Genomic DNA, 25,175 nt, shown 5'->3' on the forward strand with positions numbered 1-25,175 from the left:
TTAACAAAGCCTGACATGAATGACCCAGGATATTCCTCTCAAGTCCAATGTCTATCGATTAAAAGTCAAAAGAAACATTGTTCTCAACCACAAGTTGAACAGAGCCTGACATGAATGACCCAGGAAATTCCTCTCAATTCCAATGTCAATTAAAAGTCAAAAGAAACATTACCCTCAATCACAAGTGGACAAAGACTGGCATGAATGACCCAGGCATATTCCAATGGCAATCAATTAAAAGTCAAAAGAAACATTGTTCTCAACCACAAGTGGACAAGTTGAACAAAGCCTGGCATAAATGACCAAGGAATATTCCAATGTCAATCAATCAAGAGTCATTGTTCTCAACCACAAGTGGACAAGTTGAACAGAGCCTGGCATGAATGACCCAGGATATTCCTCTCAAGTCCAATGTCAATCAATTAAAAGTCAAAAGAACCATTGTTCTGAACCACAAGTTGAACAGAGCAATATGAATGACCCAGGATATTCCTAAAGTCCAATGTCAATAAATTAATAGTCAAAAGAAACATTAGACTATTGTTCTCAACCACAAGTTGAACAGGGCATGGATGACCCCGGATATTCCTGCAATAGTCTTTGTTCTTAACATTCATCCATGTTCAATCAAAGCAACTATGCCAAATGATATATCAGTGGTTCAGAATATTCTAGTCCAATGTCAATCAATTAAAAGAAACATCAGACTATTCTTCTGAACCACAAGTTGAACAGGGCATGGATGACCCAGGATATTCCTGCAATAGTCTTTGTTCATAACATTCATCCATGTTCAATCGAAGCCACTGTGCCAAAGGATATATCAGTGGCTCAGAACATTCTAGTCCAATATTAGACTATTGTTCTGAGCCACTCGTATGTCCGTCGAGTCCTGGACAAGTTCAACAAAGCCTGGCATGGATGTCAACATGTACCCATGAACCTGCAATAGTTTTGATTGAACATGGATGAATGTTAACAACCAAATCAACTGTGCCAAAGGATATATCAGGGGCTCAGAACATTCTAGTCCAATATAAAAAAATTTACAATTTATTTCAAAGTCAATTTCCTCAAAACAAAAAAAACATGACACTATTGTTCTGAGCCACTCATACATCTTTGGACTCCTACACAAGTTCAACCCGTGGCAGGTTATAATGGGGCATGGATGACACAAGTTGTTCCTATTACCGGAAGGGGGGGGGGGGACAACTGCCACAAGGGTTGAAAAAGCGTGAATGATTTCCACACGCGGACGGACCACAAGTTTACTACTTTCCTGTGGGCCTCGCATGCTATATTTTTCTGTTCGGTTCTAACACCAAAATATATTACGATCACATTTCAAGCATCAACTTTTATTTTTGACACAGGAACAAACAGTTCAAAGGCTTTTGATATACAATGAGCACTATTATGGCGCACGTAATCACTTCTTTCACAAGGCTTGATGACGTACGTCTATGGTTATTGTCCAAGAATTGGTCAGAAAGAAATGCTCCTATTTTTCGTAGCGCGTAGTGGCCTGGTGGTTAGGGCGGACGATTGCGAGCGTTTTTTAGCTCAATGTCGCGAGTTCGAACCCCATACGCGGTTTCCAATCAAGGCAGGCGGTTTTTACTCAAATCAAATAACGATAAACTGACATTATCTTCCTTTAATATTTTTTTCTCCAATCAACATATTGTTTCAAAATAAGACTTGAACATAGGCTCCACTATTTTGACTGAAACTTGAAATTCTAAAGCAATTAGTAAAACTCATTCAAAACGAGGTGGATGAAACTGCCATTCACATCATTTTGAAGAAGTTCGCATTGCTTCAGGACTTCAAATTCCAGCCGAAATGGTGATACCTATGGTCAACCCTTATTTTGAAACAATATGTTGATCGGCGAAAAAAATATTAAAAAAAGATAATGTCAGTTTATCTTTACTTGATTTGAGTAAAAACCACCATTCACATCATTTCGCAGGACTTCAAATTCTAACCGAAATGGTGATCCATTAAAGCCTCACTGTTGATGATTTAGCATACGAGACAAGTGTGTCCTATCTGTTCACCGTTCGCTGTTCACGATCGAGTATCACACGTATTACTTTCACGAATTGTTCCTCTTGCCCGAAACTGGTCGAGTGTTCATCTGCCCAGATGTAGCATACGAGACAAGTGTGTCCTATCTGTTAATCGTTCGCTGTTCAAGATCGAGTATGACACGTATTAGTTTCACGAATTGTTCCTCTTGCCCGAAGCTGGTCGAGTGTTCATCTGCATCTGCCGAGACCAAGCGAAGACGTCACCTGGAAATCGTAACATTAAGAAACTTTAGACATTTATTATTGCTGACATTGTCAATTCAAATATGCTGGGAACTTGGTATCTTCTTCCTGCAGGTAGACCTTGATTTCTTTGGCACATTGGACATGAGAAATCTTAGTGTTTCAAAATTGCCTTCCTTTAAAAAAGGATAATGGAAAACACCTTCGACTGCAAATATAAAACAATGTTCTAGAACGGGGTGTAACAATAGTCCTCCCTGAAACCGAATATCGTTATCAGATTTCAGCAATTACTGTGGCAAGCTTGGTCGTTATCATGATATGACCATTTAAATGAAGTCGTCGATAGCGGGTAGCTCCTATCTCACAGTATATCGAAACTATTATAATGTTTGTGCGAGTAATATAACCATCGCTCAACCCAAGCATGCAGTTCAAAGGCTTTTGATATACAATGAGAACTGTTGTGTCACCCAGCCGACATGAATGGCGCACGTAATCACTTCTTTCACAAGGCTTGATGACGTACGTCTATGGTAATTGTCCAAGAATTGGTCAGAAAGAAATGCCCCTATTTTTCGTAGCGCGTAGTGGCCTGGTGGTTAGGGCGGACGATTGCGAGCGTTTTTTAGCTCAATGTCGCGAGTTCGAACCCCAGACGCGGTTTCCAATCAAGGCAGGCGGTTTTTACTCAAATCAAGTAAAGATAAACTGACATTATCTTCTTTTAATATTTTTTTCTCCAATCAACATATTGTTTCAAAATAAGACTTGAACATAGGCTCCACTATTTTGACTGAAACTTGAAATTCTAAAGCAATTAGTAAAACTCATTCAAAACGAAGTGGATGAAACTGCCATTCACATCATTTTGAAGAAGTTCGCATTGCTTCAAGACTTCAAATTCCAGCCGAAATGGTGATACCTATGGTCAACCCTTATTTTCAAACAATGTTGATCGGCGAAAAAAATATTAAAAAAAGATAATGTCAGTTTATCTTTACTTGATTTGGGTAAAAACCACCATTCACATCATTTCGCAGGACTTCAAATTCTAGCCAAAATGGTGATCCCTAAGCCCCACTGAGTCATCACTGTTGAAGATGGACCATATGAGACCAGTCATATTTTAACAACTCACTGTTAAGTATGGACTTTCATACTAGTGGAGTCAATCTTGACCAAAAACCGCCATTCACATCATTTTGAAGAAGTTCTGATTGCTTCAAATTCTAGCCGAAATGGTGATCCTAAGCCCCACTGAGTCATCACTGTTGAAGATGGACCATATGAGACAAGTCATATTTTAACATCTCACTTTTAAGTATGGACTTTCAGACTAGTGGAGTCAATCTTGACCATTCCAGTCAAGAGTCTTCTGTATAATGGTTAACTGGTATTAACTTTAAGGGACAACCTGGACATAAGATATAACCATCGCTCAACCCAAGCATGCAGATATGAATGGCACAGGTAATCATTTCTTTCACTAGGCCCGTGCAAGGGTTGATGACGTACGTGTATTGTAATTGTCCAAGAATCAGTCAGAAAGACATGCCCCAACCTGGCGGAGGGCGTCGTGGCCTAGTGGTTAGAGCGGACGATTGCGAGCTTTCTTTTGCTCAAAGTCGTGAGTTCGAACCCCGTATGCGGTTTGCAATCAAAGAAAGTCAAAATAAACCGAGATCTTTTTTAAAATTTTTCCGGTGATCATTTTTGTTTCAAAATAAGGGTTGAACATAGGATCCACGATTTTGGCTAGAACTTGAAATTCGATAAAGCAATTAGTTACTATTTCAAAACGAAGTGAATGCCAAAATCAAGGATAAAAGTCAGTTCTTTGTTTAACAGAAAACAGACTCATACCCTTGAAATCGCCATTCACACCATTTTGAAGAAGTTCTGATTGCTTCAAGTTCTAGCCGAAATGGTGGTGTCTATGGTCAACCCTTAAGGCCAACAGATAATGCCACAAGTCACTGACAAAAAACACCTGGCAAGAGAGAAGAGGGGACCATAGATGCAACTTCTCCTAGATGTAGACAGAAAAGAAGCGACTACCATCTTCCGTCTTACATCAGACCACTGCAGACTTAAAGCCGGCCGGAAGGTGCCACAGCAACTCAGACACCAGAGCATGTGCTCCGCAACTTCCCACTGAGGGACACATGGCCATACGGTGCATCAATGGAGACAAAGCTATGGGGGTCAAGGGAGGAACTGTTGTACCACATTTGGGTGATAGTCATTTCTTTTTCCTAGTTAATCAGTCAGTCAATCATTTCTTTCTCCTCTAGTTAATAAGTAACTCAATTAAAATCTCTGTACCACTGCTATAACAGGGACAGCAAATCAGTTCTTTCTTCTTGTTAATCAGTAACTCGATTAAAATCTCTGTACCACTGCTGTCCTTTATTGGCGCAGCATGTGGTGAGCCAACAAGGTCGCTGCCCTCCAGTCAGCTGGATCAGCCAATCATTTATTTGTTGTTAGTTGATTAACTCGAACACAATCACCATACTGCTGTCTGACAGCAGGATAGGACAATAACTTCATTAGCATCTCGATTAAAATCTATGTATACCACTGCTCTACGACATCTGAGCAAATCTATATCATAATACTATAAGGCGGCTCGCTAAAGTGCCATTTGGGGGTCGTGTTTCGTCTCGAAATTTTGCACGTTTGCAGGTGATATGTTATCCTGATGCAACGTCATGTTTATTTTCGGAAATTTACTTCAGCGGAGCTGTAATGAGGGATTTTTAATCGGACACGGTCAATTCTCCTTATCACTCACGGAAGCCAAGCCATTGCTGTTCAGTTGTGCAGGGGATTAATGAATCACCTGCACTCCCTGTGGGGTGACTAACACTACCTGTTGAACGGCTGGCTGTAGGGGATGATTGGAACAGCCTGTACACGTGTTGACCTGCTGAACCAAGATTAATGTTATTTTCAATCCACGATTGTAGGTCACCTGATCTTCGAGATTTCGCGGGAAAGAAATTGTAAACAAAAATGTATTTTGATACTTTTGGTTGCTGGACTTGGGTTTTCCCGCACTAAGGAGCTGGGGTCAAATTGATGGTCTATCGTATATTGGTACTGTATTAGCCAGAGCTAGCCCTTGATTATGAAGGGATTTTCAAATTAAGGTTACAATGGTATGTTTATGTGCTCACCACAGCTTTCAAAACTTGATGTATCTGAAGAGGCACTCTGAACTTGGCATGGCCTTATCGAGGAGCTGCTCACGGTGCTGAACTTCTAGCTTGCCTGTCGACTAAGTGCCTTGCCCAAGATCATGCTACATGTAGGAGGAGCACGCATTTTAAAGTTTTAGTAGTGATAGTGCAATTGGTCCGAGCCATTTGGAGGCCGACATGTGAAGGCCTATCTGGGTTCTCCTTCATCTCCGTATAAAAAGGGGCATATTGCTGACTAAGGAACGAGGTATATTCACATTGCCTCATCATCTCATTCGGACCAATTGATTTACTTTTATATGCACGCATACAGCACGCCACAGGGTCCGAGTCTGTGGACAAATGGTTGGTTTAATTTGTCTCTTCGATATTGCGATTTTGATATTGCATTATATTTTCATTGCAATTCAATCTATTCAAGGTATAGCCCATTTGAACCTGCCTGCGCCACGGGTACAATGCTAGTCATTAATTTGTATCTTAATTACCATACCTAAATCACAGCTATCTGACCTCTATAGTCAGCAGGATCAGCTAATGATTGTTTTGTCTTTGTGCACCACTGCTGTAACAGGGACAGCCAATCATTTCTTCTAGTTAATTAATAACTTGATTAAAATCTCTGTACCACTGCTGTCCTTTATCGGGGCAGCATGGGGTTGAGCCAATAAGGCCTCGTTAAATACTACATCCTGAAACCAGTGCTCTCTGATCTCTCGCCCGCTGGAGCAGCCAAGCATTTCTTTGTCCTTTGTTGATTAACTCGATTTATATCACCATTCTCCTCTCTGACATCAGCAGGTTGAGACAATAACTTCTTTGTCCCACTTCATTAGCAACTCGATTAAAATCTATGTATTGCTGTACGACATATGGGCAATAGGGTGAACATATCATTAATTTGTATCTTAATTTCCATACCTAAATCAGAGCTATCTGACGTCTATAGCCAGCAGGATCAGCTAATGATTGTTTTGTCTTTGTGTATCACTGCTGTACCACATCTGGGTAACAGGGACAGCCAATCATACGACATCTGAGCAATGGGGTGTGCAAATCAATTATTGGCCCTTGTAAATGTGTATCTTGTCTTTGTGTACCACTGCTGTACCACATCTGGGTAACAGGGACAGCCAATCATTTCTTTCTTCTAGGTAATTAGTAACTTGATTAATATCTCTGTACCACTGCTGTCCTTTATCGGCGCAGCATGGGGGTGAGCCAATAAGGTCGCTACCCTCTAGCCAGCTGGATGAGCCAATCATTTATTTGTTGTCAGTTGATTAACTCGAATAAAAATCACCATACTGCTGCTGTCTGACAGCAGGATGAGACAATAACTTCTTTGTCCCACTTCATTAGCATCTCGATTAAAATTAATGTATACCACTGCTCTACGACATCTGGGCAATAGGATGAGCAAATCATTTCTTGCCCCTTGTTGATGTGTACCACTGCTGTACCACATCTGATGGGTAACAGGGCCATCCAATCATTTATTTCTTCTAGTTAATTAATAACTCAATTAAAATGTCTGTACCACTGCTGAACCAGATCTGGTAACAGGATCAGCCAATCATACGACATCTGAGCAAAAGGGTGTGCAAATCATTTCTTGGCCCTTGTAAATGTGTATCTTGTCTTTGTGTACCATATCTCATGGGTAACAGGAACAGCCAATAATTTCTTTCTTCTAGTTAATTATTAACTCTATTAAAATCTCTGTACCACTGCTGTAGCAGATCTGGGTAACAGGATCAGCCAATCATACGACATCTGAGCAATGGGGTGTGCAAATCAATTATTGGCCCTTGTAAATGTGTATCTTGTCTTTGTATACCACTGCTGTACCACATCTGATGGGTAACAGGGACAACCAATCATTATTTCTTCCAGTTAAATAATAACTCTGTACCACTGCTGTAGCAGATCTGGGTAACAGGATCAGCCAATCATACGACATCTGAGCAATAGGGTGTGCAAATCATTTCTTGGCCCTTGTTAATATGTATCTCGTCTTTGTGTACCACTGCAGTACCACATCTGATGGGTACAAGGACAGCAAATCATTATTTCTTCTAGTTAATTAATAACTCTATTTAAATCTCTGTACCACTGCTGTACCAGATCTGGGTAACAGGAACAGCCAATCATACGACATCTGAGCAATATGGTGTGCAAATCATTTCTTGGCCCTTGTGAATGTGTACCACATCTGATGGGTAACAGGGACAACCAATTATTATTTCTTTTAGTTAATTAGTAACTCTATTAAAATTTCTGTACCACTGCTGTAGCAAATCTGGGTAACAGGATCAGCCAATCATACGACATCTGGGTAATAGGGTGTGCAAATCATTATTTCTTCTGGTTAATTGATAACTCTATTAAAATCTCTGTACCACTGCTGTACCAGGTCTGGGTAACAGGATCAGCCAATCATATGACATCTGAGCAATAGGGTGTGCAAATCATTTCTTGGCCCTTGTTAATGTGTATCTTGTCTTTATGTACCACTGCTGTACCACATCTGATGGGTAACAGGGACAAGCAATCATTATTTCTTCCAGTTAATTAATAACTCTGTACCACTGCTGTACCAGATCTGGGTAACAGGATCAGCCAATCATACGTCATCTGAGCAATAGGGTGTGCAAATCATTTCTTGGCCCTTGTTAATGTGTATCTTGTGTTTATGTACCACTGCTGTACCACATCTGATGGGTAACAGGGACAACCAATCATTATTTCTTCCAGTTAATTAATAACTCTATTAAAATCTCTTTGCCACTGCTGTACCAGGTCTGGGTAACAGGATCAGCCAATCATACGACATCTGAGCAATAGGGTGTGCAAATCATTTCTTGGCCCTTGTAAATGTGTATCTTGTCTTTGTGTACCAGTGCTTTACCACATCTGATGGGTAACAGGCACAACCAATCATTACTTCTTCTAGTTAAGTAATAACTATTAAAATCTCTGCACCACTGCTGTACCAAAACTAGGTAACAGGATCAGCCAATCATACGACATCTGAGCAATAGGGTGTGCAAATGATTTCCTTGCGCTTGTTAATTTGTATCTTAATTATCAGAGCTATCTGACGTCTAGCCAGCAGGATCAACCAATCATTATTTTGTCTTTGTTAATAAGAAACTCAATTAAAATTGCTGTACCACTGCTGTACCACATCTTGGTAACAGGGTCAGTCAATCATTTCTTTCTCCTAGTTAATCAGTGCCCGACTGGTAACGATAGAAGGAAACTCCTATAGCGAAGGAGGTTATTCATTATATAGTACGTCAATTAAGTAAGCAGAAGGGAACATGTATGGAGAAGTACTTCTTATAGGTTAATTATAAGGACTTTTACAAAGCATTTTCAGCCAGTTCGATTCAAACGCCAACGAAAACATGAAACGATACATGTACACAAAATTTTGATACATTGTACATAATGGACATGAAGATGTACTCTAAATCTCCGATGGATTGTTTCCCTCGGGGTCCAAAGAGGATGGGGGGGGGGCATAGACGCTTGTGAGGGGCTACGCTTTGTTGAGGCAACACATTTGCTTTTTGAAAGGTGGTACTTTCGTTCCTTAAAGCATTGACTGAAAGAATACTGCCTCATTGAATTGACGAAACAGAACGGAATATGATGGAACATGATAAAAATTAAAACAGTGGGTAAAGATGTTTTCCAAAAGGAGGACCAGCGGGAGATGATGACGTGGCTTCTGTGGAGAGGGCGCCATATTATACGCCCGTAGGTTGGCACAAGGTGCAGGAATACAATTATTGTTCACAAGATAAATGGATACTAGTGCTGCCATTTGAACAGTAACTCCATACTATCATTAATAGTGTCGGTCAGGCAATCCGTTTCGTTAATTCAATGAGGCCAGCAGCAAATAGGAGTTGGTCCGAAATGGAATGATTTACTTACCACACGTAAATTGTGCTGTGCCCGTCCTATTCATATGGTCCTATTGCACGCCTTGAGTCTGATGTTAACCGTCATCAAAGACCATCGTCGTTTCGTTTGAGCGTTTCCTTTTCCGCAGCGCTTTTACAGCATTCTCACTATACAGCCCATCTCAGTTGCGTAATATGGAGAAAAAAAAGAAATAAAATAGCCATTAGAAATCTGTGGTGAAAAGGATCGACTTAACAGCCAGAAACATCTATCAGAAGTTTAACACGGCTGCGACTGCAGCATCCAACGAGCGATATGCGTACAAAGCTGAATTTTGTTTCAAGAAGTTTCGAGATCAACGACATATTACTTTGGATCAGATTTACTGTAAAATCGGTCAGGAACAACAAGCGTACAAAGCTATATTTGCAGAACGGGACCATTCTACACTACATTCGTTCATCGCAGGGCGTCCGCGAAAGTGCTGTTTTCTGAACAATTCTAGAAGGCTAGAAAACTTGGAGTTTGTCCGAAATGAACTACTTACCAGGCAAATGGTGCTCTGCCGGGCCGTCCTATTCATATGGCCCTATTGAACGCCTTACAGCAAAGCCCATCTCAGTTGCAAAATATGGAAAAAAGAGATCGAATACCCATTAGAAATCGTGGTGAAAATGATCGACTTGACGACCACAAACATTTGAAACATCCATCAAGAGCTTTGTTTTCTATTTGAATGGCTGCGATACCTACATGCAACAGTCCCAGCGATATGCATACAAAGCTATATTTGTTTCAAGAAGTTTCGAGATCAACGACAGATTATTTTGGATCCGAGTTACTGTAAACTCGGCCATTCTTTCATTGCGGGGCGTATTATGTCCGCGAAAGTGGTGTCATCTGAACAGTAACTATGTCGATCCCCAGCATTCCGTTCCGATGAGGGAAGCAAAGCTGGAGTTTGTCCGAAATGAAATACTTACCATGCAAATGGTGCTCTGTCAGTCCTTTTCATATGGTCCTATTGAACGCCTCGAGTCTGATGTTGAATGAACCGCCCATCGTCCTTTCGTTTCAGCATTTCCTATGATGGTCTGACTGCATCTCTTTTACAGCATCCAGACTATACAGGCCATCTCTGTTTCGAAATATGGAGAGAAAAAAGACATTAGAAAACTGCCTCTCGAGCCATTGTCTGGTGTCTTTACGCGGATTAGCGTACAAAACTATAGACCTATATTACGGACAACAAAATGGCGGTCAACCTTCTTGTCCAAAGCTGAAAATGCCACGTGGTCTCAAAATAAACCAAGAAATGCCGACATTGCGATTTGTCGAAAATACATTGAAATCTTTTCAACGTCTGCAGGCGTACGTCCTTCATAGTAAAAGTTGTGACAATGCTTCTCTATCGAAGTTTGGAGAGAGTCGGGATTCTTCGTCTTACCGAGACACCCTCGTGAAGCATTTTTGAGAAGGCTTATGTTGGAAAGACGTCAACTTTCACCTTGATAATGGTGAAGACATGGATGTACTTCACGTCAAGTCGTAAATAAATAAAATAATTATAAACGCTTACCAGAATTTATTGATATTCTTCGACAAAATGTGTGAGAAATCGGCATTTTGTGTTCAAGAAGTTGATGGCCGCCAAAGATCCAGGGTTCGTTGTTTGCCACGTTGGCCTATGTCTTCTGACGTCATATCATGCGACCCTGCACCATATCATTGACCAATCAGAGGTAGTTATTTTGTAACGAACATCATGAGGTAACTCGCTGGACACACCCGAATCATATCATGTGACCCTGCACCATGTCATTGACCAATCAGAGGTAGTTATTTTGTAACGAACATCATGAGGTAACTCGATAGACACACGCGAATCACTTTCATCCATGTGACTCCCATCTGTTACCACAATGAAAGCCATGCGGGTATCTCATCCATCCAAATATCAGTTGAAAGAAATAATAGGCCTATGCCTATTAACAAGTCTATTAGAAGTAATGAATCATGGTTTATGAACAGCTTTGAATACCTATTCAGAAATACGACCACTCCCTAATTTGACCAAAGTATGCATAATCGTCGCGCTACTTAGCTCTATTTTTTTGGTCATCGGCGCCACCCCATCCACTGAACATCTTAGCCCCCAAAACTTCAATATTCTGAGGGGCCGTTTTCTCAATAGCTTTACTTGTCAACATAGTAGTTGCGTGTGTTGTCGGGCGAAGCGTCAGCTACTGTCCTGTCCCGACACTGTGACGACTTCGTCTTCAAGACACAGCTTTGGGATGAGCATGGGGACAACATTCTCTTTCTCACTCATGCCGTGATGGAGAACTGAAAATCCTTTCACATGGGTGCGACAGGGACACAAGACTAGGGACTATATTAAGTGTCACACCAGAACGTTTATAACTGGCCATAAAATAAACGTCTTTCGGAATGACAACCCATCAACACAAAGTCACAACCACAAACACTGTCACAATCAGAGGGACAAGTGGCAGGGATAAGAGGGACTGGCTCATAATTAGGAGGTTTGGGGCTAACTTTACTTCCACATGTCAACTTCTGAAGGCTGTTGCAGTGACATCTGTAGAAACTACATATTTGGTGAATCTGTAATGTAATGCAAGGTTATATACTTTCATCATTCCATCATCATCATCATCGTTAGCATCATCAGTTGACTGCCCAGCAGGTGGCCACATGGCGTTCAAAAAAAGGAAACAGTTTTTTAGAACACACTGGACATATTGAAAGAACTGACTACAACTCAGAAATAATAATAACGTTTTATTAATATTTTTATGAAAAATATAAAGGACCAATTTAGTTATTTGGTTTATTTTATATGATACCGTTTAGAACCAAAATATAGCAAGAAAATTGTATCCAGAAAAAGCTTCGTTGAATAAAGTAATCCCATCTGACACTAGAAAAGTTCAAGACACTAACTGAAATCCAGTAGTGGAATAAGGTAATTTGGGGTAAAGTGAGTCCCGGGGTGACTTGCCCCAAGTAAGGTAAGCAACTTTACCCAGCTAATGTGGTAAGGGCCAGAGAAGCGAACAGCGAACATCAACTCCTGGATTCCTTAGCATGACTGTAGATGTAACCATCAATAATTAGACAAGACTCATTTAACAAGTCTTCACTCCATATCACTGTCCTTTTGGACCGCTGTGCGAAAAAAATATTGAGCCGATTTCCTCAAAGTTTTTTTCAAAAGATGGATGCTTATGACCCGGGCTTATGACTGATGTCTAGACCAAAAAAAACCTCCCAAAATAAGTCCCAGATCTCACAAGTGACCTGCCATATGACTGCAAGAGAAGATAGACTTGCCCAGGATCACACTCTTGATGACCGACCAATGATAAAGGATGAAAGACAAGTGACCTGCCAAAGATCAGACAGCAGATGACCAAACGATATCTTCTATGTATATTTGACAACCCTTGAAAGCACATCTACTTTGCCACTTGTACTTCCACGGGTGTGACGGCCGCCAAGTGCGTCCTGAAGAAATTTGAATTTGGCGCCTTAGTTTTCGCGCGCTTGGGTGGCGGCGCTGCTGTCTCAGCTTCCGCCCAACTCCATTGAATTTTAATTGTCAAAGTTTAGGACGCAGTTGTCCTCTTTTGTCCGCCTTTGCGGTGAAAGTTTCGAGGCCTTGTCAGACGGGATAAAGGTAACTATAAAGATAAAGATGTATAGAACCCCTGGAAACTATGTTAGGACCCTGTTATCCCCAAGTTATGTAACTTAGGTCACTTTTATGTGGCGGTGTCCCACGACTTTTGCTCACCCATGTGTTTGTGGTTGTCTTTAGACGCCTCTAGGTGGCGACACTGTACGGATGCCCGTGTATTTTTGTGCTAAGACAAATCTGTCCGGCCAACAGGTATTGTTCGTGAAGTTGAGTCTGGGTGCCTCAGGTCCCATGGCGACCCTTTTGTAAAAGATGACTCCGGGATCTTGATATGCACGGTGTTTTGAGTATGATGTTTTGACAACACTAACAGCCACATCCACTATTTAGGGACAAACTGTTAACTGGTAGTAGATTGTACGAATCTGTGCATACATTTGTATTTTATTTTTTATGTTCTGATCCTGGAACATTACAGAGTTTTGTAAGGTTTTGATTGTTGATTATTCGTGTCTTTCAGTCTTTTACGTCAGCCTCATCGATGTGTACTATACTCCTCACGATACGAGGTCCTTATCCAGAATAAAGACGCCTCTATTCTCAATGAAAGTTTGAGTACATTTTTAAAGCCGCAACAGTAAAAGACTTTCCCGACGTAATGCACCGAAGAGGACTCGATCTTTTGGCGGATGCTGCTGACAGGCAGACTACGATGTTTCTCCAACAGGAGAGTAGGAGATTGGCTGATGAACTGCAGCATATGCAGACGCAGTTGCAAGCACTGTCAGATAGTCGGCAGAGAGCATCGAGGGACTGGATTTCCTCTCGTTGGGCGTCGACGCCCATTCCGCCACAGCCAAATTTCTCCTCCGTTGAAGCCACATGTAGCAAGGCGAGATGCACTATGCCCACTGCAGAGGCTACAGCTCATGCCGTGGATATAAATACTGGCATTGATCCTCCGCAATGCAGGACGCCTCCTGTTTTGCCTGCTAGGGACCCCAGTCCAACTAATCATGAGAAGTCCGCTGACAGTGGCTTTGATCTTTCGAAGGCAATATCGACTCTCGCCGATGTGTTGGTGCGGCGGGGGGAAGGACTTCCTAAAAAGGAACCGGAAGTTTTCAAAGGCGACATCTTTTCGTATCCATCCTGGAAAAATTCATTTAATGTGTTGGTTGAGGGCAGATACCCATCAGCTATGGACAGATTGTACTATCTCGGTCGTTACACTGCAGGAGATGCAAAGCGTTGCATTAAAGGCCTGCTTGATTTGAACACCTGTGAAGCATATGCTAAGGCAAAGCAGATTCTCGAAGAGCGTTTCGGAGATCGGTTGAAGTTGTCTGAGAACTTTCGTAATCGCTTAGACAAGTGGCCGTCAGTCAAGCCTGGTGACGGTAAAGGCATGCAGGAGCTATCGGATTTCTTGTGCGAGTGTGAGACGGCTATGACCAGTTTGTCAAATCTGAGTATTTTGAATGACGCGATTGAGCAACGCCGTGTGATAGACAAGTTACCTCGTTTTATGCAAGAAAGGTGGCTCACAGTTGTGGATAAATGGAGATTTGGAGCTGATAGTGACGGGTCCGGCCAGGTTGTGAACGACTCATATCCACCATTTTCCAGACTTGTACAGTTTGTAAAGAAACACGCGCGAATCATGTCAAATCCAATCCTGGATAGGTCGTCCAGCGCACCTACCAAATCCGTTGTTAGTGTGAAACCTGCGCAGAGATCCAGCTTCGCTACCGGAACAGAAACTATAACTGAAAAGGCCACAGGGCCAACAAAGTGTGTGCTCTGTCCAAAGGACAACACTCATGCAATTGACTCATGTGTGAAATTCAAGAATATGTCTCTTAGTGATAGAAAGGAAGCCGTAAAGAAGCATGGGTTGTGCCTGGGGTGCCTTAAATGGGGTCATCGGGTTAGGGACTGCAAAAGCAAGCATAAATGCAAAACCTGCTCTCGTGCCCACCCCACGCTTCTTCACGACGACTCTTTCAAACCTGTTGAATCTACTGTGCATTGTACAGAGTCAAGTGATGTGGGCTCAGAATGTCTGCACACTATGATTGTGCCAGTGTATGTGTATCATGTAGACGACCCCTCGCGGGAGGTGTTGGTTTATACATTGTTGGATGATCAATCTGACACTTGTTTCGTATCTGAGTCAGTGCTGGAGGGCATTGATAAGAGAGGTGATAGCACCTATCTCAAAATCAACACAGTGTTGGCAGAAGGTGTTGTGCCAGCTGAGCGGGTGACAGGCCTCATGGTCCGGGGTTTTGGTGAATCTGCAAAAATAAGCCTCCCTGTAGTCTTTTCGCGTAAAGGCATCGGTGCCTGCCGCTCACAGATACCACGTCAAACCAGCGCGAAACAGTGGCGCCACCTCAAAGGGGTGGCACCTAAGATTATGCCATACCGTGAGGATATCGAGATTGGCATGTTGATCGGTCAAAATTGCGCGCGCGCCATCAGGCCAAGGCAGATTGTCGCTGGGGGAGAAGATGATCCGTATGGTGTTAAAACGGCGCTAGGTTGGGGCGTGGTTGGCAGGATGGATAAATTAGGGTCAAGGCTTGCTAATTCACAAGATCGTTTCGTGTACAGAACTCGTACAAAAGAAATTAACCCCTCTGATATTTTGCAGGTACTCGGCCAAGACTTTGCCGATACTAATGATGTTGATTCTCATTCTCTATCTGTTGAAGACAGGTTGTTCATTGAAAAGGTTTCCAGTGGCATCAAACTCCGTGATGATGGACACTTTGAAATTCCCCTCCCGTTTCGTGAGGATCAGGTGAGACTTCCCAACAACCGAGTGATGGCTATGAAGCGTACGCAGAGTCTCAAGGCGAGGATTAGAAAGGATGCTAAGTATGGTGAAGAATATGTGAAATTCATGAGTAAGCTCATAGATGCCGGCCAGGCTGAGAGAGTGCCAGAAAACGAATTAGATCTGGACAATGGTTCTGTATGGTACATTCCCCATCACATGGTCTCACATCCTCACAAGGAGGGTAAGTATAGGGTCGTGTTTGATTGCGCCGCGTCCTATCAAGGAGAGGCATTAAATGGCCATTTGCTCCGGGGACCGGATTTAATAAACAATCTTGTCGGTGTCCTGGCCCGCTTCAGGAAGGAAGAAGTGGCATTCACGTGTGATGTCCAGGGTATGTTTCTACAGGTGGTCGTGCCCCCCCGCCACAGAAATTATTTGCGATTTCTGTGGTGGGAGGACGGCGATGTCAGCAAGGAGCCAGTTGATTACAGGTGTACTGTGCATCTATTTGGCGCGACCTCGTCTGCAAATTGCGCAAACTATGCCCTAAAGGCAACAGCTGAGAGATTCAAGGACGACTACGAGCCCCAGGTGGCGACTTTCTTTAACAGGAATTTCTATGTAGATGATGGGGCCACCTCCGTTTTGACAACAAGTCAGGCTATTAGCCTAGCTTTGGGCTCTGTGAGTATGGCTGGGAAGGGAGGGTTCACCCTTCACAAGATACTTTGCAACAATAAAGAGGTGTTGAAACATATTCCCAATCAATACTTGTCAGAGAACCTCCAATGTCTTGAGCTTGGTAATACTCAACTACCTGTTGAAAAGACTCTAGGAGTTGTGTGGTGTGTTGAATCTGACATGCTACGATTTAGGGTGGAGATCAAAGACAAGCCATTGACCAGACGTGGCTTGTTATCCACCGTCAGTTCCATCTATGATCCCCTTGGTCTAATATCGCCTTTCATACTTACAGGAAAACGAATTCTGAAGGAGTTGTGTTTGAGTGGTTCTTCCTGGGACGACCCTCTTCCTGACAATGTAAGGAACGAGTGGGAAAGATGGAGGACCGAGCTGCTAGAATTGCCCAAGGTTTCCATTCCTAGGTGTTATCGGGCTGGCACGCTTGAAGGGCCGGTGACTAATGTCGAGCTACATCATTTCAGTGATGCTTGCTTCTCTGGGTATGGTCAGTGCAGTTATGTTCGGCTTGAAGACGCTACCGGTAACTGCACTACTTCTCTGGTGATGGCCAAGTCGAGGGTTACTCCTGCCAAAGCTGTGACAATTCCCAGGCTGGAGTTAACTGCGGCACTCCTGTCAGCTAGGGTTGGTAAGTTCCTTGGCAAAGAACTAGATTATGACCAGATAGAACATTTCTACTATACTGATAGCATGGTTGTGCTTGGCTATGTGAATAATGAAAGCAGAAATTTTCACATTTTTGTTGCAAATAGGGTGCAGGAAATTAGAGACTTGACTAACATAGCCAATTGGAGACATGTTGACACTGCGCAGAATCCTGCTGACATAGCATCACGTGGCATGAATGTTTCTGAGCTTTCAGCTAGCCGCCTTTGGTGGCAGGGCCCAGAATTTCTCGTTTCAGGACCAGTGCCGACCCTTCCTGAATGTCCAGTGGTGAAAGATGACCCTGAGCTGAAGAAGTTCGTGTTCAAGACAGATGTTGTTCCTGTACCAGAGGTGCCTGACATGGAAAGCAGGTTCGCCAACTTCTCCTCTCTGTTGAAACTGAAGAGGGCCATGGCTGTGAGCATGAAGTATGCCAGGAAATTGAAGAACAAGGATCCTGACACTTGTCCTCCAGTCACTACTGATGACCTGAAGCAGGCAGAGGATCAGATAATAAGGTTAGTCCAAGGTAAGGCGTATCCTGAAGAGCTAGCATCCCTGAGCAAAGGGACTAGATCTGCTGTCAAAGCTGGCAGCAAAATTGCGCCATTGGATCCCTTCCTGGATGATAAGGGGATTATTAGAGTTGGTGGTCGCCTGAGTCGATCATCCATGTCATATGAAGTCAAGCATCCAGTCTTGATTCCGCGTACTTGTCACTTGGCTAGCTTGATAGTTAAACGTTTCCACCAGAAGGTTGGTCATTCCGGTAGAGGAATGACGTTAAACAGTATCAGACAGGCTGGGTTTTGGATTGTAAATGCCCGGTCGATAGTTGCTAAGTTCATCATGGGCTGTGTGTGTTGTAGAAAGCTTCGGGGAAACCCCTGTGTTCAAAAAATGTCTGACCTGCCTACCGACCGCTTGGAGCCAGCCGCCCCCTTCAGCTATGCTGCCGTTGATCTATTTGGCCCTTTCACTGTCAAGTCCGGTCGTAGCGAACCCAAGCGTTGGGGTGTTATGTTCACGTGTCTGGCCAGTCGTGCGATTCATATCGAGACCGCAAATCAATTGACCACAGATTCATTTCTCAATGCGTACCGCCGATGTGTGAGTAGACGTGGCAAAATCCGATTTTTGCGATGCGATCGTGGTTCGAACTTCGTAGGTGGACAGAATCAATTGTTAGCAGCGTTGCAGGAAATGGATCGCGATAAGATCAAGCATGAGTTGCTGAAAGACGATTGTGACTGGGTTGATTTCGAAATGAACTTTCCTGTGAGCAGTCACATGGGCGGTGTATGGGAACGAATGATTGGCGCAGCGCGTAAGGTGTTGTCTGCTCTGCTCATGGGCACAGGAGCTCAGCTTGATGACGAGTTGTTACGTACATTACTCTGCGAGGTTGAGTACATAGTTAACTCGCGCCCGTTAACAGTTGTAGATTCCACTTCTGCGGACCTAGAGCCCCTGTCACCAATTCAGCTGCTTACCCTGAAATCTCAGGTGGTGAAGCCACCGCCGGGCAAGTTCGTTAAACAGGACATATACTCTAAGAAAAGGTGGCGTTGTGTACAGGCTCTTGCTAACCAATTTTGGGAGCGTTGGCGTGGCGAATTTTTGGTAATGCTGCAGCCTAGGAAGAAATGGCTCAGCCAGCAGAGAAATCTTGAGCCTGGTGATGTTGTAATGCTCGTAGAAGAGGGCCAGCCTAGATGCGCATGGCCTCTGGCTCGTGTTACAAAGGTGTGTCCTAGTCAGGACAAGTTGGTCAGAAAGGTTGAAATTTTTGTTGGGAAAACCAAATCCCTGTTGGATAGACCAGTACATAAGTTGATCCTCCTGGTAAAGAACCGGGACAATCCTGTTGAGGAGAGTGAAACTCTGGAGTAGTTGAGCCTTTTCGTGGGCCGGGTTCTGGTTTTTGGGCTCCAGGACCTGGGTCATGGATTGTGCTCCATGTATGAGTTAGTCTTGACTGGGATGAGAGAAATCTGACAGTTATTTTGTTTCCTATGACTGTGTGATTTCTCTTCCCCCTTGGTACAGGTTGCTAATTTGAAGCAACTGGTGCTTATATGTAAAGATTGCTCGTGGGAGCAAATAGACATTTTTCTAAAAAACATGATGTTTGCACTTCTCTGTATTTTGAATTTTTACCTGCGTGTAATTAAGATAGTGTATTTGTGTACTGTACATGTTTGTGATGCTTAAGAGGGGTTTTTGAAGCATTATGAGCAAGAAAGTTGGAAAAGTTTCGGTTTCATAGTGGAAATTTGAATTTCCTAGTTGCTTAGATAGCAGAGTGAAAAGTTGAATGTGTCTGTAAGTTTAGTTTGACTGACTTTCTGTTTTAAGGTCATTTCAGCAAAGTTTAAAGCTGAACCGTGGAATTTGAGGTTCACTTGATATGTTTAAAGCTGACCTGTGTTTTTAATGGTCACTGTTTTGGTTCTGATTTCAAAAGTTTTTTGTTTTTTTTTTGTTTGTTTGTTTTTTTTTTTTGACTTTGTGAGGTGAATTGTATAGTGTTTGTAAACTGTTTTGGGCAACAGTTTAGGAGAGGCATGTGACGGCCGCCAAGTGCGTCCTGAAGAAATTTGAATTTGGCGCCTTAGTTTTCGCGCGCTTGGGTGGCGGCGCTGCTGTCTCAGCTTCCGCCCAACTCCATTGAATTTTAATTGTCAAAGTTTAGGACGCAGTTGTCCTCTTTTGTCCGCCTTTGCGGTGAAAGTTTCGAGGCCTTGTCAGACGGGATAAAGGTAACTATAAAGATAAAGATGTATAGAACCCCTGGAAACTATGTTAGGACCCTGTTATCCCCAAGTTATGTAACTTAGGTCACTTTTATGTGGCGGTGTCCCACGACTTTTGCTCACCCATGTGTTTGTGGTTGTCTTTAGACGCCTCTAGGTGGCGACACTGTACGGATGCCCGTGTATTTTTGTGCTAAGACAAATCTGTCCGGCCAACAGGTATTGTTCGTGAAGTTGAGTCTGGGTGCCTCAGGTCCCATGGCGACCCTTTTGTAAAAGATGACTCCGGGATCTTGATATGCACGGTGTTTTGAGTATGATGTTTTGACAACACTAACAGCCACATCCACTATTTAGGGACAAACTGTTAACTGGTAGTAGATTGTACGAATCTGTGCATACATTTGTATTTTATTTTTTATGTTCTGATCCTGGAACATTACAGAGTTTTGTAAGGTTTTGATTGTTGATTATTCGTGTCTTTCAGTCTTTTACGTCAGCCTCATCGATGTGTACTATACTCCTCACGATACGAGGTCCTTATCCAGAATAAAGACGCCTCTATTCTCAATGAAAGTTTGAGTACATTTTTAAAGCCGCAACAACGGGGTACTTTCTCAATCCCCGACAAAAAGTCCAAGGGAGCGAAACGACTTCGATTTGGAGCGAAACGACTGGGGGCGAAAATGTCAGGGAGCCAAGCAACCGCAATTCGTGCGGTACTTGTCGAGGTAGCAATTTATGATATACGAACCCGGAAGTAGACTTGATTCCTGTCAAATTTGCATCAAATTTCTTCCCTTTTCTCATAATTGTCTTGAATGTAAATCAAGTTGAAACCATGATGAGCAGTAACAAGAATGAAGGGCGCGGCGGCCGGAAACGTCGGCATCAAGACATTGTCAGTTATTTTCCTGTCAAATACAAAGTGAGTCGCAGAGATAGAAGAAGATTAATCTGTTTGAGTGTCCAGTATATGAGTATGCATGCAATGCATGGCATGGTGACTTGTCAAATGAACAACTGGCCAAAGTTGTCAAACCAATCAATTATACCTTTAAGTTAGCTCAAGTGCAGAAAAGTATAGTACACTGTAAGACAATTTATGCAGTGACGTTATACATGTTAGATTGCGAACCGTAATTCGAGAGATGTACATCATACATGTACACCCCTTAAATCAATCGGACGGGACTGGTAGTTAACTGGCTGGGTGTAAGACAGTGACTGGCTGGACTGTTCTGTATTATTGAAATTATTCTCCTCTTTCAATCAAATTTTGTATATTTTAGCCAATCTCTAGGCGCCAGTGGATAGAAGAAGATTTGAAGGAATATCGCCAAGGATATGTGGTAAGTCAAACCAGCACAAATTGGAAATCATTTCCCAGTTTAGAAAAAAAATACTTTAAGTTTGGTATAAGGATGGCTGCAGACCACAGGGGGAAATTGAACTTCAGATGAGCTCACCAATGCTCCTGTCTTTAAATATTTGCTAAAATCTGCCATCACATATGGTGATCGACAGGCCTTCAAGGATGAAAACCATGTTATCAAGTTGTTTTTTCCTTTATGTGTAACCACTGATGACTGAATCATCTTCCATCTTTTTCAGGGCAAAAAAGATGATTCAAAGGCAAAGGATGAAAACCATGTTATCAAGTTGTTTTTTCCTTTATGTGTAACCACTGATGACTGAATCATCTTCCATCTTTTTCAGGGCAAAAAAGATGATTCAAAGGCAAATTTAAATGTCCTCTTTTACACAAATCAGATTGAATCGAGACCTTCCGGTAAGATGATTTGGTAAAATTGAAAAATTGCATTATAGTGTTAGATTTTGTTCGTTGTTTTCAATAAAAATACATGCATGAAAAGATCTCGTGGAAACTTGTCAGTTGAATTCACAGCTCAGGGTTCATGCTGCTAAAAACTATTTCACCTGAGCCGTTCCCAATCAGCAGCTGCCCCCCCCCCCCCGGCCTTGGTGTAGTCTCCCTTTTAACTAGTCTTGATTGTCTACATTTCTTAATCTCATCACTTTTCAGGAGACAAAATAGATGAGATCCACAAATTATGGTTTGGTGATTATAATCTTCTAGAGAGACATCATGGATTTATACAATGGTAAGTTGGTTAATGTAAAGCTTTCTGCTTCGTTCAAGATGTATAACCTTTTATGTGATATTTGAGACTTACAAGTTGACCTCCTTGAAAAACTGATGTCATCTGACATTAGTTGTGCTACTGACTCCTAGCTGGACAGAAGTGTGTCACATTACCAGTGGCCCCAGACACCGCACATTTTGAGCACCATGTTACTCTTAGGTTCCCCTACAGGTCTGCATGGGGACTGTCTCTGCATCACGAGTACATTGCTTTGTTGTACTTATTATCTTTTTAGCTCAGCTGACAAGCTGAGCTATTCATATGAGTAAATGGTAGAATGAATGTGTGTCTGTCTGTCTGTCTGTCTGTCTGTCTGTCCGTTAAACAGGCACGTTTCAAAACTATGGCGGATAGGCGATAGATTTTCCCTATAAGCCATTTAGACCCTTCAGGACTCCTGAATAGACCAAGTGTGGGTCCGGCAGGATTAACAGTTTGGCCACCAGGGGGCAAAAAGCCTAAATCACAAAACAATTTTTTGGCGCTTTATTCAAGCAGATAGAAGCTTGAAATAAAGTTGAAAAGGACCGCATGCATGTAGGTCTTGAAACTACTAAGAGTAGTTTTGATTGATACCACCAGTTGGCGTTACTGAGCCAAAATCTGTGTTGACCTAGTTTAAGCTTGATTTGAATTTCCCGCTCTTGTATGACTCTGAAGGTTGTGGGTTCCAATCCCACTTCGGGTCAATTTTTTTTTTTTTTAATTTTTACTTTTTTCACTTGTAAATACATTTTCTTTACTTTTTTGAATAATTTGGTGGGCGGCCATCTTGGTTTTTTTTTCTATTTTAAAGCCTTTGCTGTATCCAGAGTGACATGAATTTTATGGTTGGTGTACAATAAGTCTCCTTTACATGATATCACATGGGCTTTCTATTTGACCTACTTTTCAAGGTCAGCCTGGCTCAGGCACTTAGATTTGACTAATAAGTGGCATATTTGTCACCATTTAAAAGTCTTTTTACTTTGGTATGTTTGCCTGATATATTGACAAAACTGAGGTTGAAAGAGATCTATCGGGTACTTTCCATGTTCATATATTTCAGCTGAGCGCCAGGCCCTTGGGCCTCTTGTTAATGTTTACAGGTTGTTCCCAATCAGGGAGAAAGGTATGAATTTTCACTGTCAGGAGCTTATGAAACATGAAACTAAGGTATGCTCTCCTGAATTACTTTTTCTTGTCTCGTTACGAAAATGTTGATACTTTATCAAGCATTTAAAATTTGATTCTTAAATAGTGCTTCTCCATTGACAGGGCCTTACTCAGCGTCTTCTCCTTGAAAGCTGTCTTATCCTGTCCCTGATGTTGTCCTTTCTTTCTAGACAATTCTAAAGGACAAGAAGGCACGTAGGCGACTGATCGTTTCCTTTAAACTCATGTTGGATTTCTATGGAATGAAACTGGTAGATGAGGAAACAGGAGAAGTAGAAAAAGCTCCAAACTGGGAGGAGAGATTTGCGCATTTAAACAGGTATTCATCATTATCAGTATTACCAGTGTTGTAGCCGTATTAGATTATTGCTGGAATGCCTGTCATGATCGCTATTCAAAATGTTTGCGTCTCTTTCAGATCAACCCACAACCACTTGAGGATCACACGCATACTGAAGTTCCTCGGCGAATTCGAGTTAGAGAAATATCAGGTGCCATGGTTGGAGTTTCTTCTCCGTGCCGCCTTCGTTGATGCCTCGCTACCGAATATCAGGGACAGTTTAGGAACATATTGGATCGGATGTGTAAAGGAGAATCAAGAGCGACAACGATTGATGGGACTTTATAATGAATACGAAAAGAAGCAAAAACCTGTCTATCATGAGGTATCTGATAGTTCGAGTGAATATGATACACCTTAATGTGACTTGTTTTCGATGGCTAAATTGATAATCTTGTTGTCTTATAGCTACACAATGTTTAAAGGGACTCTAAAGACAGCAGCTAGGTAGGCAAGATAAAGCTACACAAAGTTGCCTATAGGGGTCTCTCCTCTCTCACAGTACATCAAAACTATTCAAGCTTGTACGAGGAATATATTTAGTGCTGAATCTAACATGGCCCAGTGCCCTCACTTCGCATATTAGTTAACTGAAGATGGCCAAATTGTCCCCTCTGCTCCTGCCTGAACACCTGTGTTCCTTCACATGTATTTTTGTCCCTGCAGCAGCACTTGCCCGGATTCATTAGCCCGCTGCTTTAAATCATTAACTGCCCTTTTGTAATTTGCTCTCTGTTTGGTGTGATATTAGTTGTCGGCTGTGATACGTTCTAATTTCTAGATGCAAATAGAGTGAGTCCTCCTAAAATAAGTTGAATAAGCAGGGGGTTTTCAAGTTTAAGTATTTTTGCATAATGAATGCATAGTCAATACTAGTGGATTTGGAAGTAAGTAATATTGTGCTATCTTTCCTCGTAACTTATAGTATTATTTTTACACAGTTGTTGAAAAAAAAATTGTAAAAAAAAATTAGTTCTTAAATTTATTTCTCCAAGAATACCAATATCAAGGCCGTCTGACATACTGTCAGATAATTGCAACTGGTCGGTTGTGCAGTAAAGCTGTGTACGTTTGGTCATGGCAAGGCTGGAGTCTGGTGTATCGTACCAGATGGTACTCCCCCATTTCACGTTGTCCTGATATGTTTATGTCTCAGTTGAGGTTTTTGACCTAATTACTCTGTCTTTAGCTAGGAGGGAGGTCCATCACACTCCCCATGTTCATTTTGATGGAGTATTTGGCCTGAACAGGCAATAGTCACCAGGTGCAACGAAAGAAATCTATGCCCTCTATGATATTTCTTCTGGTTGTGACAATGTCTTAGATGTGGTCTTGGCTGATGGCAATGCCTGGGTTTGTGACACTGTCTCTGATATAGTCATTCTGGTTATGTGACACTGTCTCTGATTTAGTCATTCTGGTTGTGTGACACTGTCTCTGATATAGTCCTTCTGGTTGTGTGACACTGTCTCTGATAGGTCTTTCAAGTTGTGTGACACTGTCTCTGATATAGTCATTCTGGTTGTGTGACACTGTCTC

At 42.3% G+C, this 25,175-nt stretch overlaps 2 protein-coding genes and 1 long non-coding RNA gene across 3 annotated transcripts; 2 read left to right on the forward strand and 1 right to left on the reverse strand.

Moving 5' to 3' along the window:
- Positions 1-1,793: 1,793 nt before the first annotated feature.
- On the reverse strand, positions 1,794-10,289 carry LOC135492639 (uncharacterized). Its single transcript, XR_010448097.1, has 3 exons — positions 9,957-10,289; positions 9,440-9,589; positions 1,794-2,303 (listed from the first exon to the last, which is right to left on the reverse strand). It is a non-coding gene; the product is annotated as an uncharacterized LOC135492639 (long non-coding RNA).
- Positions 10,290-12,926: 2,637 nt separating this feature from the next.
- On the forward strand, positions 12,927-19,717 carry LOC135492451 (uncharacterized). The gene is made up of 2 exons (XM_064778950.1): positions 12,927-13,112; positions 13,594-19,717. Exon 2 carries the CDS (start codon positions 13,732-13,734, stop codon positions 19,108-19,110), a length of 5,379 nt encoding a protein of 1,792 aa, XP_064635020.1. The 5' UTR covers positions 12,927-13,112; positions 13,594-13,731; the 3' UTR covers positions 19,111-19,717.
- Positions 19,718-20,716: 999 nt separating this feature from the next.
- Positions 20,717-24,585, forward strand: LOC135492346 (opioid growth factor receptor-like protein 1). Its single transcript, XM_064778758.1, has 7 exons — positions 20,717-20,901; positions 21,266-21,325; positions 21,693-21,765; positions 22,021-22,099; positions 23,230-23,296; positions 23,467-23,615; positions 23,715-24,585. The coding sequence occupies exons 1-7, from the start codon at positions 20,815-20,817 to the stop codon at positions 23,995-23,997; spliced, it is 798 nt and encodes a 265-aa protein (XP_064634828.1). The 5' UTR covers positions 20,717-20,814; the 3' UTR covers positions 23,998-24,585.
- Positions 24,586-25,175: the final 590 nt, after the last annotated feature.

Source organism: Lineus longissimus, chromosome 8 (assembly GCF_910592395.1).
Source record: "Lineus longissimus chromosome 8, tnLinLong1.2, whole genome shotgun sequence".
Classification (NCBI taxonomy): Eukaryota; Metazoa; Nemertea; class Pilidiophora; order Heteronemertea; family Lineidae; genus Lineus; species Lineus longissimus.